The sequence below is a fragment of the Hippocampus zosterae genome, chromosome 9 (genome assembly GCF_025434085.1).
Source record: "Hippocampus zosterae strain Florida chromosome 9, ASM2543408v3, whole genome shotgun sequence".
Taxonomy (NCBI): domain Eukaryota; kingdom Metazoa; phylum Chordata; class Actinopteri; order Syngnathiformes; family Syngnathidae; genus Hippocampus; species Hippocampus zosterae.
This window is the reverse complement of record NC_067459.1, coordinates 7,095,348-7,114,756: the sequence shown is the minus strand read 5'-3', so window position 1 is coordinate 7,114,756 and position 19,409 is coordinate 7,095,348. Positions and strand designations below refer to the sequence as shown.

Here is a 19,409-nt window from a genome sequence, read left to right as displayed (position 1 = left end):
TCCAGTCGACAAAATCCTCTGAATCCATTCGGTTCTTATATTTAAATTTGTATTTATGCCATGAAGGTGGTGGATGTGCGTTGTGCGTTCAAAAGCTTTAAAATGCTTGTAGGAAGCTTTGTGCATGCTGCTGCAGGATTACTGGCAGGCAGTGTTTTTTTTTTTTTTGACTGAGACAAACACCGCTGGTCGTCACATGGGTGCTCAGAGGAAGCAAGAAAAAAAGCGAGATCGCTTCCTGAAATGCTCCTCGTCACTAGCCGCGTCTTTCGTTCGCCTCCTTAGCGCGAATCATTTGATTTCTCTCCTTTTTATTTTGTTCTTTTGTTTTTGTTGTGCGAGTCCGTGCGTACGATGATAAGCAAAGTGAAAAGCGCCATGTCCACGCTGGTGGGAGGGATGATGCCCCACGGCCACCACCACCACCACCATCACAACCATCACGGCGGCGGAGGCGGCGGCGCGCAGTCCGGGGGAGCTGACGGCCTGCCGCCGCGCTTCCCCTACGGGCGCCCGGATTTCCTGGAGCTCACTCCGGAGCTGCTGCAGTACTCTACCGAGCACGTCACGCGGCCGGTGCTCACGCTCAAGCGAGGCAGGAAGCTCCCATGGCACACCGGATACGCCGAGTAAGTGCCCGACTGGCGTTCATTTGGGGGTTCTTCGTCCATTTTTTGTTATTGTGTCGCGCGTCATGACCGAACGCGTTTGACGTTTGCAAGTGACAAGTGCTCGTGCAGGATGTTCACCAGCTCACAGTGTACTGCCGCATCCGCAGCAAGCACTAAAATCAAATGCCGCTGCGCTGGCTCACTGGTTCTACTGCAGAGGTTTTCCCCTTCATCTCCTCTTGTGGCGCCCACTCATTATTTTATGTTGTGAATGTTGATACCCCTCAGTTTCTGCTGTGGGGGTTCTACCATCAGGTTTAGATGCTGGGATCTATTCTCAGGTTCTGCTATCCAGGTTCTATCCTCCAGTTCTGCTGTGCAGATTCTTCCATCAGGTTCTGGTCTGTAGGATCTACCCTGCTTCTGTTTCAAACGTTCTACCAATCACTTCTGCTCCAAAGACGGATCCTGTAAACCTCAGCTGTGTCAGTTTCTCTCCTTCCATTTCTGCTATACAAGTTAGCTTGCTGTGTAGGTTCTAACATCCGGTTCTACTGCGAAAGCTCTAACCTCTAACTTCTTTTTCTGTTGCATAGGTTCTACTCCGTAGCTGTTGCCGCTTAATTTTGATTAGGCCCCATAACTGCTTTTGCCTAGTTTCTATACCCATTAGTTGCAGTTGTACATGTTTGTACACCCTAGTGTTGTTTACCCCAAAGGTTCCACCTTTAGTTCAAAATCCAGGGTTCACCAACATGGTCCCCTTAGTAACAACACGAGTAGATCATGGGCCTGTTCTTTAGCTCTGGAGAACCCAAGAGCCCTTTTCGTCTTTGGAAAATGATGAATTATCTATTAAATTGCTGCTATATGTTCACTGAACAACAAAATATATGTTTTTTTTTTCAAATATTCAATGCTTTAATCCTAATTTAGGATTAGGGCCAAATTTGATCCTTTGTGATTTAAGGGTAGCGTTTGAGTAGCAGAATTTATAGGGGCCAAATTTGACCCCGTGGGTTCTCCAGGGTTAGAAGTGATCATTTAGACAACTGAATACTTGCATGTATGTATAGAAATACAGTGTTTAGTACTTCTTGTTACATCGGTGTCTGTTGTGAGAAACCATTAATGTGATCAGTGGCTTGACTCTACACATCATTATTGATGCCATATCATTAAAGGTAATGTGGGCAAATTTGTCATTTCATAAGGTTGTATCAAAGTAGTAGTAGCCCTTCACATTAATCACTATCCAACATGTAGCTATGTCGCGTTTTCACCATCAGTAATAGGCTTCAGTTTCTGCTATGGAGTTTCGACCGTCTTCAACCTGCCTTCCATCAGGGTCCCCTGCACATGTTCTGACCCTTGACCCTTACCCATAGGTGCTGCTCTTGTGTTTAAATGAATTGGTCCCACCCTCAGGTTCTTTTTATGACTCGCATCACTCAAAGAACGCCTAAGTCTGTAGGCCAATCAGCTGACTGCGTGTTTTCGAAGCACTCAGGAGGAGGTTCTGAAAAGCACTTTCATTGTAACTGCCCTCCCTGAAAAAATGTAATGAAAAGCGACTACACAGGGCGTTACATGGCTGTTTCAGAGTGGAAAAGTAGTTTATATGTCTTAACACTTCCTTAGTTCTTATACATATTTTCAAGAGATGTCAAAATGAATCGAGGAATCCAGAATGAATCGTTTAGCAAATTCATAAACAAAGATTTTAGTACTCGAGAGACGTTCAATTTAAAATTGTCTAAATCCTCAAATTTCAGCTGCCCGTCAACAGTAATTCTCAGATGTCGGTAGTCCTTCATGAAATCAAACTGCCTGTCTTTTCTTTTTAATCAGAATAAGACATTTGCAAACAATGACAGAACCAGTAAATTAATCCATTTCAAAAAGCTTTGTAAGTACATCAATCCTTCCCACATGATGCTATTTACTCTTTTAGTTTTTAATTCATCACTAAACACTACCAAATAATTAACAATAACTGGTTCATCAACAGCATTGGGGGGAAAAATGTTTTAAAATTCACTTCAAAGCAAAATCATTTTTTTTCCGAAAAAGATTTGATAATGACAGCCCTCATATATTTCGTTCTATCACTCAGCTCCTCCTGCATTGCTTCTATCCCCCAGCAACTACTGCAGGGTCCCATCCTCAGCTTTTGCTGAGTTTTAACGCTCTTGTTTGTAGGCATCGCAGTAAGTTTTATTTAGAGTTCTATCAGCATGCTTTCATGTTATGGGCGATTGTTTTTGTTTTATTGTCTTTCAGTTTACAGCAGGTGTTTTAGACTATTGCTACACCTGCACCACACTTACTGGAATATCCACATTTGTCTCAAATGCGCTGTGAGGTGAACATTCCGTGCTGTGCGATAACATTTCCACACATTCCACTCCCTCTGTGTCAGTATTACTGAGTAAAAGGCAGTATGTTTTGTTGAGGGGCTGGGATTAGGTCTTGGAGGTAACGCGTGTGTTCATGCAGAGACTCTCAAAGGAGTGCAACTGGGGACGAGAGAAGTTTCTGGATTGAACTGAGTGTAATGGATGTGACAGTTAAGTTGGTCCCATGTGTGTGCACGTTGAATTTTGAGTTTTGGCATGGAACTGGTTTTAATCGATGCTCACTGATGCGCCGACACGGTGAACGTCAATACAACCTCGAGAGTGCACTTAGTTTAAAATGCTTTTGTCTAATTGCTGCATGGTCATCTACAAGAGGCACATTTTCGGGCTTTGAGGTTCTGCAACAGTCAAAGAAAAACAGACAGTAAGGTAAAAATAGACTCAATGGCAGGGTTTTTTTCCCCCTCTCCATCAGTATTAATTAATTTGGATATAATAATTACATGCAAGACACTCACAGGCCACAAACTAATCCCCTGTTAAGTACTTTGCATTACAACAAAAGCGATAATACAGGATGCATGGTCTTGCAATTGGCTTGGATAATATTCACCCAATGGATTCAACATTTGGTATTTTCGGAAACATTCGGAAAAGCCAATACAAGAGCAAAAGAGAGTTCAACAGTGTATGCCAGAATACGAGGTGTTCCAAAAATAGAGCATTACGTGGATTTCAGTGTGAGCAAATGCAATATTTATTCAAATATTCTTCAATGAGTAGTTCAAAAACCGGAGCATTATTTTGAGGGCCCAACCACCAGTTGGTGTGGAAGCCCTCCTGGAATTGCTGTGTGCCATTTTATGGACTTCAGCATATCCAAAACTCACCAGTTTCTGGCAAATGATTATATCCTGCATGGGACAAATGTATGTTTAAGGTCTCCCATATGTGACATTACAACCCACATTTTTTCTTTCCTTACACAATATGAAGACTCTCCTGAACCTCCATTAACAACCCATACTAAATTTAGCTCTTCCCTGACATACAAAGCTCGTTAATTATTTCAACTATGACGCATTTATTGACGCAGTTGTCCTATTAGCCAAATTGTGGCCTTTTAGGGCATTACAGAAAGAACACAACAATACCTACCGGTACATTGACAAGTTGTTTTTTCCATAATAGGCTGAGGATAGATTCCACAGAAAAGACTATGACTAGGTGGGATTTTTCACTGTAGCACATGACGGCAGCTATCGAAAGTTGATTTGCAGCTTTTATTCCGCTTTGGCATGGAAACCCACTGAATGTGTAAAGAATGTGATTTGGCATTGTCTTGCTGAAATAAGATGGGGGCACCCATGAAAAAGTCTGCATATACTGTACATGTCAACATTCATGGGACCTTCACAGATGTGTCAGTTAACCATGCCATCGGCGCTAACAAACACGGCTCCATACCATCACAGATGCGTTTGCAGTCACATTCACACCAGTGGTAGATTTAGAGTCCCAAATTATTGTGATATCCATTTTTTTTTAATGTGTGAGGAAGCCAGAGTATCTGGGAAAAAAAACATGTGCAAGCATGGGGAGGAGAACCTGCGCACTCCACGAGGCTGGGATTTGAGCTGAGAACCTGAAAAGACATATCCATCCATATCCCGAACCGCTTAATCCTCACTAGGGTCGCAGGGGGTGCTGGAGCCTATCCCAGCCGTCTTCGGGCAGTAGGGGGGGACACCCCGAACCGGTTGCCAGCCAATCGCAGGCCACACAGAGACAAACAACCATGCATGCTCACACTCACACCTAGGGACAAATTTAGTGTGTTCAATCAGCCTGCCATGCATGTTTTTGGAACATGGGAGGAAACAAGAGTACGCGGAGAAAACCCTGTGTGGAGAACAGGCAAACTCCACACAGGGAGGCCGGAGCTGGAATTGAACCCTGTACCTCTGCACTGTGAAGTCGACGTGCAACCATTGTACTCCCGGGCCACCCACACAAAGACATATCTTGAAACATAAGTTTGCTCTTTAACCCTAGTTATATTTGTTTTCTTGGAGAATAATAATATTCCAGCAGCATACCGAAAACACTATTTTTCGTAATACCCGTAATATGTTTATCATCATTATTCCAAATGTCTCCCTCATCAACACTTGACTCAACAAACACCCCTTGGACATTATTTGCACAAATACGATATAGAAAAACCAAACATTGTTGACTGGGTCAGAATAAAGCACAAGCAATTGGAGGGTAGGGCTGCGGGTTCAGAATGTAGAAGAGTGTCTCTCTGTGCTGGTTGTATGCCAAAGAGCCCAGCATGCATTGGCCTTGACAGCAAAGTTTAAACGACTGTCATGAGACCTTTAAGTCTCCCTCACCATTAGTCCTAATGTGCACCATCCCTGCCGTGCCAGTCCTCTGCTTTCAACTGATTAGATAGTGGGGAGAAAGCTTCTGACCCCCCCCCCCCCTTTTGGAGGGGAGAAATATAATCCAGATTTGTTGGATTTGTCCATTTGGGCCTTGCCCATATTAGGCTTTTCTGTGGCGATTGGAATCAGCTAAACTATTTGGAAAGAGAGTGGTCATAGGTTGTGTTTGAGTTTCCTTTTGTTTGCATGTTTATTGGCTCTTCCTGAGGTCTCCTCTCCTGCTTGTCTTGTGTTCAGATCACAAGGGAATATTCCTAATCCTCTCCCTTTGTGACGCCAATCCATAATTAGCAACATTGTGCAATGGGCTTGAAGTGCAAATGTGATGTCAAATGTAAATGACACTGACAAGATTTAAGATACCCTTTAGTTGTCCCACACTGGGGAAATTTACAGACTACAGCAGCAAGAATGAGGGTAGAAAGAAGAAAGAAGAAAAACAAACAAACACCGATCAATTAAGTGCAATATAAATACAATATGGATACATCGCAGTGCTATTTACAATTGTTTTTCACATCATTCAATTATTATTATTATTATTTTTACTATTTTTATTCAGCAGCCTGACAGCAGTCGGTAGGAACGAGCGTCGGTATCTCTCCTTCTTGCAGCGCGGGTGTAACAGTCTCTGGCTGAAGGAGCTACCTAGTGCTGTCAGGGCGGGCTGGAGGGGGTGGGAGGGACTGTCCATCATAGCTTTTAGCTTAGTTAGCATCCTTCTGTTGCCCACCTCCTCCAGAGTGTCAAGGGAGCAGCCCAGGACAAAACTGGCCTTCCTCACCAGTCGCTCCAGTCTCTTTCTGTCCCGGGCTGAGATGCTGCCTGACCAGCAGACAATGCCATAATGGAGGGCAGAGGCCACCACCGAGTTATAGAAAGTCTTAAGGAGCAACCCCTGAACCCCAAAAGACCTCAGTTTCATGAGTAGGAAGAGTCGGCTCTGTCCTTTCCTAATCAGGGTGTCCGTGTTTGTAGACCAGTCCACTTTGTTGTTCAGAAGAACACCTAGGTACTTGTAGGAGGTCACCCTCTCTATGTCCATACCCTGGATGTTCATCGGTGCTGGTGAGGACTGTTTCCTGCAGGAATCCACAACCAACTCCTTAGTTTTCCTAGGGTTGATCTGGAGGAGATTCTGCTGGCACCAGTCCACAAAGTCCTTCGTCAGTCTCTTACCCTTTCAAGGTGCAACAGAACATAAACAAATAAAATCTAAACAATGAGATTTAATACATAATTGGCACTGTCTAGAAATGTGTGCGGGTGTGTGTGTGGATGTGTGTATATACGCCCCCCCCCCCCACACACACACACAGTCCATGTATAATAGAAACGCTTATTATCGCTCTTTTCACGCCAACTCATTCCCAAGTGCATTTTTTTTTCTTCAGGAAAAACATCCATCCACCTATTTTCTAATTCGCTTATCCTCGCACGGGTCGCGGCCGTGCTGGAGCCTATCCTAGCTGTCTTCCGGCAGTAGATGAGGTATACCCAGACCACCATCCACGCTCACTCTCACACCTAGGAACAATTTCGAGTGTTCCATTAACCTGCCACGCATGTTTTTGGAATGTCGGCGGAAACCGGAGTACCTGGTGAAAACCCACGCAGACACCGGGAAAACATGCAAACTCCACACAAGAAGGGCGAGAGTCGTAGTCAAACCCTGCACCTCTGTACTGTGAGGTGGATATACTAATCAGTCAACCACCGTGTTGCTGAGGAAAAACATAACCTAATTTTGGTCCTATTGTGGTGGCTGGAATAGATTAATTAGAGTTTCATTCACTTTCAGCCAGAAAGATGATTTGGATTACAAACATAGTCATGGAAAAAAAACCTCTGAATGAATGCCCTCCTTTAATGATTTTTGTGCTGTCACTGAGTGTTTCCTGTATAATAAAATCAGTATGTACAATAATCAGATTCTACATTGTAACATAAATTTGCGCAATAGATAATCAATGCTGCAGCGCTTCACTTTAATGCCATTTTCCTCTGCACAGGCTCCTCGGCACAGGCTCATAATTAATCCCTTTTGCAAGTTCCCTGTGGGTCATACTGCATTTGGATCCCGTCCCACTTTTTCCACGACTCGCTGGGCAAATAAACAAACATTTTTATTATTCTGTGTTGTGCCACTAACTTATGGCTCTTGCGCACTAGGGTGATCAACGCCGGCAAGAGCATGCTGAATGAGGACCAGGCCTCCTGCGAGAAGCTGTTTGTGAGGAAGCCTAACAGCAAACAGCGCAACTCCATTCTGCTGGATGACAACGAGGTGAGCCAATGGCAAAACTGAAGTGATGACATCCAATCGGATGCCGAGCGAAGGGATGTGAGCTAAAAAGTCTGGCAAGCGATGCTCACTCATCATTTATAGTGTTCACTGTGTTGTCCTGATGGCAAAGTCACTGAGGGGCAACAACGGAGCCAAAAATCCACAGTCATACCATCACTCCAAATGCTCCAAATGCCAGTAAAATATACATAACTAGAAATATTCAGCGACATCAGAAAGTAGTACAAATGGCCCTCTCCTGGCTGCTCTTAACGATATGTTTTAGTCAAAAGCATTAACCATCCTGTTACATTTATTGTGAACAGCAATAATGTTCCTCGGTCAGTTTGACCTCTAATCCAAAAGTGTCAGAAACAGCGACAACAAAATTCTAAAAATAGTCAACCTCCGTGATTCACAGGGGACAACGAACCCCAAAAAAATGCCTATCCTAGTAGTGTAAACTGTACAATAAATACACCACAAAATATGATCCCAAAAGAGATCAGTTGTGTCTTAAAATGTTGGTGGACTGCTGTTACTTGCAGAAAGTTAACAGTAAATAAACACTTGTCAGTGTGGCATTTATAGCTCAGCTACCTCACACCTCTTCTATTGAATGTCTTATAAAACTGACACAGATGAGCCGTTTTGGAACGCTTGAAAGAGTGTTCAATAAAAAAAAAAAAAACACCAGTCTGACCTTTTTCTGCACTTTGCCAAATATCTTATGTTGGAGATTTTATTTAAAAAATGGTTATATTCTTGGTCTGACATGGAGAAATGATACCGATACAAAATTCCGTCAACTGTCATTGCTGGGCAGATAGTCGATGATGACGGTGTACCTAGTGGTCTGACATATTATGATCTCAAGCATCTTAACTCATTCAATCCCAGCCATTTTCACTGGAGCAACCCCCTCAATCCCAGTGTTTTACTGGATTTTGACTGATCTTACAAGGCCCACAGAATATTTGGTTCTAATGCTATGTAAACATCGAGCCTACTCAAATAAAGTTTGACTCTCTTCTTTCAGCAGATAAAATTTTTTGAAATTCTTCAGCAATTGGCATTACAAAATGGCTAAGTTTCATGAAAATGTCGTTTCCTGGGCAAAAAAGGGAGAAAAAGAGCTTTTTGTAAAAGCATGCATTTCAAGCACGTGAGGCACCACTGCCACCTACTGCTCGCTTTATTACATGATTTACTATGCAAACGGCTTATTCTCATTCACAGATTGCATCAGACCCTCCTCTCTATGACGGAAAAAAAAAGACTTAGACGTACAAGTACGTCCTTGGTAGGCAGGGCCGAATTTTAAAAAGACGTACAAATTACGTCTTGTGGAATGAAAGAGTTAATAACTTATCTTACAACTTAATAATTAATCATGCATTTTCATTATTGTTTCAGGATGGTACTGGGATCCCCCTCTACTTCTGGGGCGTCTTTGACGGACATGCCGGTTCTGGTGCCGCCATCATGGCCTCCAAGCTCCTGCACCGCCTAATTAGGGACCGCCTGGGCGAGATCTTTCATTTGCTGAATAACCATGAGGGGGCGCCACCTCCCATCTGCTTGGCCAAGAACGGCAGTCCCTACCAGGCTGAGATCAAGAAGCGGGCAGCGCAGGAGTCGGAGGAACCTGACGCTGTCAGCGATTCAGCTGTGCGCTACCACATGGAGAAGGTCGTCAGCCTGGAGAGCCTCGTGATGGGCGTGATTGAGACTGCATTCAAGCAGATGGTGAGTCGACGTGAGATTACAAATTTGTCAATAGGGAGACAATCATAGACCCATTCAAGTGTAATTAGGCAGATTGGTGCGATGGCTCACTTGGAATAACTGTTTCTCATTTTTCTTTCGAGGAATGAAACACTTTTTAGGCACCTCAACTTAATGAAAACCAAAGCTTTCTGATTGTGTTGAGGCAACGAGGCCTTGCTTGGTCTGAAAACTCACCAGTTTTTAGCAATTGCGTTTATGCTGGTGAAAATGTTGGGGGTTTGGAACACAATGCCCAAAAACTCCCTCAATGGTCCTCTCCTATAAAGACTGAACAACTGACACCCCGAATTGAACACAAAGTCGGCCATTTAGTTATGACACCACCACTTCTATTAAATTCTAGCACTTGTACTTGAAGAGAATTCGCCCAAAATTGCAGCATTTCAAAGCAGGCATCTAAGACCTAAACAGATGGCCGATGCTGTATGGTGAGGATGTTTCTTTGGTTTGTTTTTTGCCGAGGCCATCTCAAGTACCATCTAGGTTTGATGGTCATTTTGCGGTTTTGCCATTATTATTATGCGTTTCCTTTTGCACATGTGGCTTTTTTTCAGGATGATCTAATCGAAAAGGAGAAAGCGTCATATGCTATATCTGGGGGCTGTTGTGCCTTAGCTGCCATTCATCTCATGGGAAAACTTTATGTGGCCAATGCTGGAGATAGCAGGTGAGCTCTATTGTGTCGTGACTATCATTTGTTAGACCCCTCCTATTAAAAAAAAAGTGCAGTATTTCAGTTTCATTGATTGAATTGATTACTTAATTTATAAAGTTACCTGTTTGTTATAGTTATATTGATGTAGCGGTGACTTATTACCTTTGTAATTTTTGCAAATATTATACACTTCTTCTGATTTGTGTCTATTTCTCCTCAACTTGTGTGGGGTGAGGGGAGCATATAATATTTGATTTTATTTATTGGCATTTTCCAATCCAATATTCACCCAAAAATATTCTCATTAGACCCTTTCACATTTTTGATGTACAAAAGGCACAGACGTGGTTAATTTGCACAGATTGTAGCACGGTGATAGCGCGTGTGCTTTGCATGGGTGAGGTCTTGTTTTCAGTCCCCAGCATTGCAGTCATTTTTGGATTAAATTTAAAGCTTTGAAGCCGCAGTCTGTTGGGACTATGAACCATATTGTTGTAGGTTAAATACCAGCTGAAAGTAATGCATGTTTGCACCAGGCACCTTCAGGGTTTTACCACTGCTGTGCATTTCTGAATAATGCTTTATTATATCCATACAGCATCACAAACAGGTTTATACTGTGCTGTTCTTTTATGGGTACCTCATCTGCCCCCTCGTGTTAGTTTTACTTACTGCAGCCTTCAGAGGACTATATGCGTTGCTTAAGGAAAACACACACATGTACACTCACACAATCTTACTGTTGCACTTCTTGTCACTGCAGGGCTATAATAATCCGGAATAAGGAAATTGTTCCCATGACCAACGAGTTTACACCAGAGTCGGAGAGACAACGGCTACAATATCTGGTACTTTTCGTGTTGACATGATGCACTATTGAAACCACTTAAGTGTTTCCTTTTTGGGGGGGGAAACATCTGACTTGTTAAAAAACAGTCCCCCCAATATTAAAATATCTGTTTTGCCTTTACATTTGTAATGAGCAGATAGAAAGGAAACCACCCATCCATTGGTCATGGTTATTTGCATTTCTGCCTCACAGTTCTAAGGTTCGGGCGGCCCGGTAGTCCAGTGGTTAGCACGTCGGCTTCACAGTGCAGAGGTACCGGGTTCGATTCCAGCTCCGGCCTCCCTGTGTGGAGTTTGCATGTTCTCCCCGGGCCTGCGTGGGTTTTCTCCGGGTGCTCCGGTTTCCTCCCACATTCCAAAAACATGCGTGGCAGGCTGATTGAACACTCTAAATTGTCCCTAGGTGTGAGTGTGAGTGCGAATGGTTGTTCGTCTCTGTGTGCCCTGCGATTGGCTGGCAACCGATTCAGGGTGTCCCCCGCCTACTGCCCGGAGACAGCTGGGATAGGCTCCAGCACCCCCCGCGACCCTAGTGAGGATCAAGCGGTTAGGAAGATTAGGAAGTTCTAAGGTTCTGGGTTGGATTCCCGACGATTCTTCTGTAGAATTTGTATGTTCGAATTGTCCGTGCGTGTGTTTTCTCTGGGTACTTCGACATTCCAAAAATATTTGGTTTAATCACACTAAATTGTCTCTAGGTGTGAATGGTTCACTGTACGGCTGTCATGATATCATATTTTTAGAATCAATTATTCCATTGATTAATCAAATATTTGGATAACATTTTCTTTTGTATTACAATACCATTCCCCCCACCACCCATTACTGTTTGATAACCAAATATTGTTGTTCCTTTGGTATCTTTTTTTTCTTTTTTAAACATCACACAAGTGATTGATGTTGTATTCACTTTTTTTTAAACTGATTAGGTGACTGGTTTGCGCATTGATTTCCAAAGTAAAAGCAGATGTTTGCAAATGTCTTATTTTGACTAATCAGTCTGCTTTCATGAAGGACATCAGAAATCAGCGAATAATTACTTTTGAGTGGCGGATGAAATAAGGATTTTTGGCGATTTTTTTTTTTTTTTTTTGTCTGAAACAATCTCTCTAAATGATTACTTGATTAAAAAAGATGTCGATGAATTTGATAACTGATTGGTTGTTGATTAACCTATTTATTTTGACATTTCTTGTTCATTGTTTATATGGCCCCGGTGATTCAGACAAGCGCTCTCGAAAATGAATGGACGTTGGACTAAAGACAGTTTGACATGAGTGTTCTTGGTTTATTGGCAGGGCTTCCTAAGGCCTGAACTCCTGGGCAATGAATTCACTCACATTGAGTTCCCGCGCAGAATCCAGCAAAATGAGCTGGGCAAGAAGATGCTATACAGGGACCACACCATGAGTGGCTGGTAAGCCCCGACAGCGCTCACTAATTCACGCTCATTCGTTCACTTACAGCTGCCAACTTCTGTCGGTTGACTTCCGGATGTCCATTCAAGGGCATATTCTCCCACGTGCTTAAGTTGGAAAAGGCATGCTGCTGAGCACTTTTTCAACTGCACAGATTCTCCCACCGATTTAAGTGTCTCACTTATGCACCTTTATGAAATGTACACACTCTCGGTGGAGCGATCACGGCGGGATGCTGTCAATTCTTTCAGAGCGCGCATTTTCCCGTAGACTTAAGCGTCTTTCGGCCTCTGCGCTCCAGAGGCTGCACTAAGGTTTCACACATCTCAAAGGCAAAACATCATATATTGCACGTTAAGAGGCATTTTGCAGTCGCTGAGTTATGACTGTCACCGGCCGACTCTGCTGATTTGTTCTGTCGGAATGACGTGTGGACAGAGGTACCTGTCCCATATACCCTCACTGACTTCCCAACGGCTGTGTATGTGACACTACTACATTACAATGATGGCCTAATGTTGACATTATATCATATTAATTCAGTTGATGAAAAAAAGGATCGGTGCGAGCAGACTGTCTTCTTCACCTGCGAGGAGCATTTCCATGTGCAGATGGGACTTGCAGTTCAATTGCCGATCACAAACATTGCAGGTTCCATAGTACGTGCTTTAAGTTAGAGATTTTCGGGGGTATTTACCGGTAGTATGCAATGTGCGCAGTTTGGCAACCTGGTCAACTCTCAATCCGCATGGTCTCTGAAACATTCTGTTAATAGCACAATATTCTGATTAAATTACTTATTCTTGGATATTTATTAAAAAGTGAATGCAAAAGCACATGCTCCTTCAAAGTAGCCTGTAAATAAGCCTGGCAGAAGATACACATAACTAGCAATAACTTCCGGATCCATGATGCAACTTAATGTCACAATCACCGGATCTCAATTGAATTTTTATGTCTAATCAAAGCTACACGAGATTAGGTCCCACCCTCAGACTTCACCAAATCACGCCTCTTTGGTGGTTGCGCACATATTTCCAGGTTACGCATGGTGGATGTGTCAGGAGCCTAGACGGGAGAATCGCCGCATCTTGAAAGCGGGTAAGAAAGGTGCGTAAGGAACTGACTTAAGCGTGAATGGGAGAATATGTCCTTAAGTCTCAAACAATAGCACACTATTTTTAATCGTCCTTGATCGATTAAAAATAGCTCAACACAAGAGGCACGTTTGGTTTCCGGCGGTTCTTAATGTTTTTCATTGAATTGTTTTAAATGTATTTTTTAGACGGATACTGTGATTATAAAATGCAGTTTCTGTAGAAAATGCATTTGAATGCTTAAGAGCTAAAACAACACTGAACGACTTTAATGAATTGAATTGTTGAAATGTGGAATATGAGACTTCAATATGGAGTGATTCAAAAAGGTCAAGAAAGGAGTAGGTAGATTTATACAATACAGTATCTCTTAATTTGGGAATTTTGTTGTGGAAAATCATATGATCTTGAATTTCTTTGGACTGTGGCATGATGCATTGTTTCTTGAAATCTTATAGCCTCCTTCACGTTCTGTTACAGATTATATTGGGGCAATTTCTTGATTCAACAAGTATGGTTGTAATCAGGTTTGGGTATGGCTTTTGAAATTTAACTCACCTTACCCAAATTTGTAGTTTGTCACAGTGACTTTGTGATATTATAATAACAACACATCAAAGCTTGGGAAGGGTCAATATGATGGCTCTCAGAGTTCTAGTGGAAACAAAACGGCGCCACTGTGTGGTTGACGGTTCATCGGTGGAAAGGAAATGCCAAGAAAAGACTTTGATGCTGTAACTGCAAATTTATCCCCGCAAAGCAGACTTTCACGGCAAAGAATGTGGACATCACAACACTCCGTGCATATGGTCAATTCAGTCGGCCCGTGACGATAATTTCTCCATCGACTATTCCCTCGATCAATATAATACAAAAAGAATAGTTTTTCCGGGCTAGATAAATAATCATTTACATGCACTTTTGTTAACCTATGTGATCAACATTCAGTCGCGCTGCTTCGTTGCTCGCTGTCGGTCACTTTGATTCTTCTCTGCAAGATGACACTCACAAACACATGTACAACCTAGGGTGAAATGTTTTTTGAAGAGCGTTTGAACCAGGGGTGGGCAATTATTTTCCCGGGGGGGCCAAATGAGAAGCAGAAAATATTGTGGAGGGCCGGGCCAAAAGTTAGAAATAGAAAATAAAGAAGATAGCACAATGTCTTTGTATGCCAGTAATAATGTAACATTCTCCTGCACCATCACAATCAGCACCGGTTCTCCTCAAGGATGTGTACTGAGCCCCCTGTTGTTCACGCTCTACACATTTGACTGCTCTCCGACTCTTATTCGCGGTCCAGTTTGTGGAAAGTTTTTAACATGATAACAATCAAACCATTCTAGAAATGTTCATTCACTCGAGCCACAAGCAATTCACTCTGAGCATGGAAATTGCCAGAATCGGACTGAGTAAGTATCGCTTCCTTGTTTTTCAAAGTCTTATAGATTTGAGTCTTTCCGACTCCAGGCGTCTCCTGAATGTTTCGTACTTTGTTACCCGCTTTGTTTAATCAGATACATATCACTTTCCCTTCCATGGTCATTACTCTCTGCCTCTTTCTTCGTCTTCCCCTCCCTCCCTGTGCTCTGAAACTTGAAGTAACTACGCCACCTGGTGTTGAAATACCTGTCATTACAGGTCCAAACGAAATGAATGCAATCAAACCTTAGTTGTGCACCAATCTTCGGCGGGCCGGATCCGGCCTGCGGGTCGTAGTTTGCCCACCGCTGGTTTAAACGGTTTGCTTTTACTGTTTGAGTTAGGTTCCTGTCCGGTCAGTTCATCGGCACGTTCAACTATTTTTCTCATTTATTGATGTGGCGCTACTGAGTTTAGTAGCAATAATTGTGCCAAATAGCGCTCAGGCTACCTGGCGCGGCCATGTGCATCGGCAAGCAGCTGTCCTCTTTGGTGCTCTATTTGTCCTATTTCGTTGCTTGTTTATGCACGGTTCAGCAAACCTCGCTATGCCCGCCAGGAACTTAAAGATACTAGCAACTGGCATCAAATACTCATTTAGAATGCCAGAATTGACGGCAAAATCTGCATACCTAGTCTGTATCGCTCCAAAGCAAGATCTCTGTGCACCAGAGATCTTGCGATGGAGAAATTTTAAAATATATTGTGACAGGCCAAGAGTTCAGAGACATTTATTTTTTACTTTTTTATGCTTTGATGGGTTGAATCGCTTGAGAAATGTGGGCGCAATAGAATGTAAACTGTTTTTTTCTTTTTGGGTGGAATAGCAATGACATATTTTTGTGCTCTTCAGCATTCACACAAACAGAACTTTACTACTTGTGCAACCTCAGGAATTGTCGACTTTAGAGGTACCAGTGTACAGAATAATTGTGCCTTTTTATTGAAATTTTGGCGCTGTCTTGTTGCAGGGCTTACAAGACAATCGTTGAAGATGATCTGAAATTTCCGCTTATATATGGAGAGGGTAAAAAGGTGAGATGCAGCTCCGGCAAAACATTCAAAGCATTTTTCAGGTCTGTGATGCTTTATAGGCAATTCGAATCAAAACACATTTTGACACCTGCACTCTATAAATATGAGTCTGCAACATCATGCACTGATTAGTACTCTGTTTTTCAAAACAAAGAAACTCTGCACATAACAGGGACAAACTCAGCAAGAATGTGCTTACTGCTTTGCTAGTTTGTGGTGTACTCGAGAGGATCAATACATACCCGTCAACCTTGGCTAATACCTGCCCTTATAAATGATTACAATTCCCCTTACAAAGCAACAAAAACCCGTACAACGGCTTACCGCGGATGTGCACATCATGCTTTATGAACCCGACCGTGTGCAGCGATGACAAAAAATATACGATTGAGGATTGCTTTTGCTGGTTTGTCGTGACAATAGTAGCGATCGACGACGGCACTGTCGTTGGCTACCAGCAGGTGAAACGATCTGGATTTGAGCCAAAATAGTCTTTGTGAGATGGGTTCACAATTGTTTTTTTTGTATAAACGTTGTAATACGCCATACATGATTTGAAATGATTTAAAAAAACATAAAATATGGGGAAAACGCACAAGTTGACAGGTATGTCAATACCGCACAACACGCACATAAACATTGCTTAACTTAATACGGTAATCATCCCCATGAGCCAGATGTCTGTTGTAGTACCAAGACTTTCCTGGCAGCATCATGCCACAGGGGGAAAAAAATATTTGTGCAAGATTTTTTTGTGTAACATTGAAGGCTGGCCATTTTTGTAGCAGACCAGTGAGGGAAACAAATCACAGCTTTGCCAGCTTTTCTTGAGAAAATACTCCATTTATATGTCTGATTAACAAAGTGTGTGTGTGTGCGTGTGCGTGTGCGTGTGCGTGTGCGTGTGCGTGTGCGTGTGCGTGTGTGTGTGTGTCTGTGTTAATCAGGCACGTGTCATGGCGACTATCGGAGTGACTCGTGGTTTGGGGGATCACGATCTGAAAGTGTATAGCTCCAATATTTATATCAAGCCGTTCCTCTCGTGCGTCCCAGAGGTGAGCACCTACCTTCAAACATCCTGTAAAAATGATCAGCAACAACTTTTTCAGTATCAGCCAAACACTTTTTTTCTGTCATCTTGCTTAGTGATGATAATACACTTAGATAAACCTTAGTACCTTTACTTCAGCAAACAGAAGTTTGATCATTCTCATGTTAATATTTATAGATGCATCAAGAATAACACCTAAATGAATACACTCTTCTGACAGGTGCAAGTCTACAACTTTGATGACAACAAACATGGCCCAGACGACGTCCTAGTCATGGGCTCAGATGGACTTTGGGATGTAACCACGGACAAGGAGGTGGCTGACGCCGTCTTAGCCTACCTGGCATGTTGCGATCCCTCGGACCCCATGAGGTAACTGCAATCTGCCTGTCATGAAGGCGACAGTCTGGCATGTGTCATTAACGGGTTTTAAAATTGGCTCTGATCGCGACCTACCTCACGAGAGCTTAGATCTATTCTTGACTAACCATGCGGTGAAAGGCTACTATGACCATCGCTGATCAAAACACGAAAATCCGAGAGCAGGGGTTTTATAGAAAGTCTATTCAGTGCAAGATTATCCTGAGGGCTGCAATGGATTGATATGAATTTGGGGACAGAAAAACACTCTCTGTTTGCGAACCATCGGCAATGGAATGGTATGCGTGGTGTGCTGAAATATGTTTACTGTGTGCTTAAAAAGTGTATATGGATAAGTTCATGTGAATTTTCCAAAATTTTAAAGGGTGGGCGGGGAATACCTATATATGTACGAAAATAATGATCCAGTCATTCTATATAAAGTATTTTTCGGGGGTTGTGTTGCAGACCCGTCTGCAGTTGGTAAAAATTTGCACTAGAGACCATTTAAAAAAATATCTGATTAGTTTTACTCCATCCATACCAAACATGTTTAAAAATGGTAGAACACATTTTTTAACAAGACATATTTGAATGTAAGAAAATACAAAATGTATTGTCATTGATATGTATCCATGTATCTTTAAGAGGCGGGGCTGTTAGTCTGTGTGTGAGTGTCTGTGTTAGAGCTGATGCCATCAGCTGCTTCTTCATTGAGTGTGGTCATACTGGTAATGTTTATGCTGTTCCCCCGTCGTTCAATAAATCGCTTAAAAGTGCATCAGCAGCTGTGGCTCTACTTTCCCACCTGCCAGGCATTCCAGTGATTTTCCAAAGTTAATTAATGACCTATATTTATAGAGGGGATATGTGTGTTTTCTGCAGGTACACACTGGCGGCACAGGACCTACTGATGCGCTCCCGAGGAGTTCTGAAAGAGCGCGGTTGGCGGCTCCCCAACGACAGGCTGGGCTCGGGAGATGACATCACTGTGTTTGTTGTCCCATTGGCAGGACACGAGGCAGAGACATGAGACATAATATCTCCCAGCTCAAAAACAGAGTGGCGACCACCTCCATCCCACAACCCCTCCCAAAGAAGACTCGGGTCTGAGCAGCACCTTCATCCATCTCCAGATTTTGGACCCTACACCTCCTGACTGATAACAGAAAAATGTTCACTGGTGTCGACTTCCTTGGCGATGGTTGCTGGTGAAATTTAACCCCCCTGCGTAGTACTTACTCTTCACATTCAAGGCTGGGCAGCTAGATTGAAAACTCAGCATGGACTGTACATCTTCACACCTCTCACAATTGTGATTCCTTTTTGCATAAACGAGCCTCTCTGTAGCGTCACGATTGTGAGGAAACCAAAGAGATGCCTCCGTGGCACCAGGATGGAATGAAAACATCATGAAAAAAAGAAACATGGGGTTGAAGTAAATTGACTTTTTCCTGCACTACACACGTAATCATTATCAGTCTGTATTCTCCTTTGTTGGTGATGAAGGTAGGACAACACTTGAAGAAAGTTTGCACATATGTTGTCTTTGGTGTGGAAAACAGCAGAAACTGTACATGTTAAGCATGAAGGATCAGAATCAGTGCTTTTTTGTTATTTTAGGGTAACGTTAACATCTAGGTATAGTAAGCTGTGATAAAATTCACACATATGCCTTATTAAACGATGACTAAAGTATTTGTATTGTCATACCATGTGAGAAATATGACCTTAAATGTAGCGTATACCTCTCTTCTATTGTTTTTGTCATGATGATCGTGATTTAGATTTTCCATATATTTTTGAAGAGTACGGAAATGTTTTATTTTTTATCTTTCTTATCCATAAGTGCTTGTTTAGGACGGTGACCTGTATTATATAAGATAAGGCCGGCTGAAATGTGAATGATGTCATGTTCCTCCTTAGAAATAAATCACAATTTCCCATTTGCCTCTCTAGACTATTATATTTATTTTCTTTCATCTGGGGACAAATGTTAATATATGTTAGCATAGCACCT

General features: G+C 42.6%; 1 protein-coding gene across 1 annotated transcript; it reads left to right on the top strand.

The window, feature by feature from the left end:
- The first annotated feature begins 161 nt into the window (after positions 1–161).
- Positions 162–19,344, top strand: ppm1j (protein phosphatase, Mg2+/Mn2+ dependent, 1J). The gene is made up of 10 exons (XM_052075168.1): positions 162–629; positions 7,597–7,711; positions 9,128–9,460; positions 10,057–10,169; positions 10,921–11,005; positions 12,305–12,423; positions 15,915–15,978; positions 16,926–17,033; positions 17,250–17,401; positions 18,275–19,344. The coding sequence occupies exons 1-10, from the start codon at positions 355–357 to the stop codon at positions 18,420–18,422; spliced, it is 1,512 nt and encodes a 503-aa protein (XP_051931128.1). The 5' UTR covers positions 162–354; the 3' UTR covers positions 18,423–19,344.
- The last annotated feature ends 65 nt before the right edge of the window (positions 19,345–19,409 follow it).

Excerpts from the sequence above, each read along its gene's own strand:
- ppm1j (XM_052075168.1), top strand. The coding sequence starts at position 355 with ATGATAAGCAAAGTGAAAAGCGCCATGTCCACGCTGGTGGGAGGGATG. Across the intron at positions 10,170-10,920 it reads GCCAATGCTGGAGATAGCAG|GGCTATAATAATCCGGAATA; the intron begins GTGAGCTCTATT and ends TTGTCACTGCAG. Across the intron at positions 15,979-16,925 it reads TATATGGAGAGGGTAAAAAG|GCACGTGTCATGGCGACTAT; the intron begins GTGAGATGCAGC and ends TGTGTTAATCAG.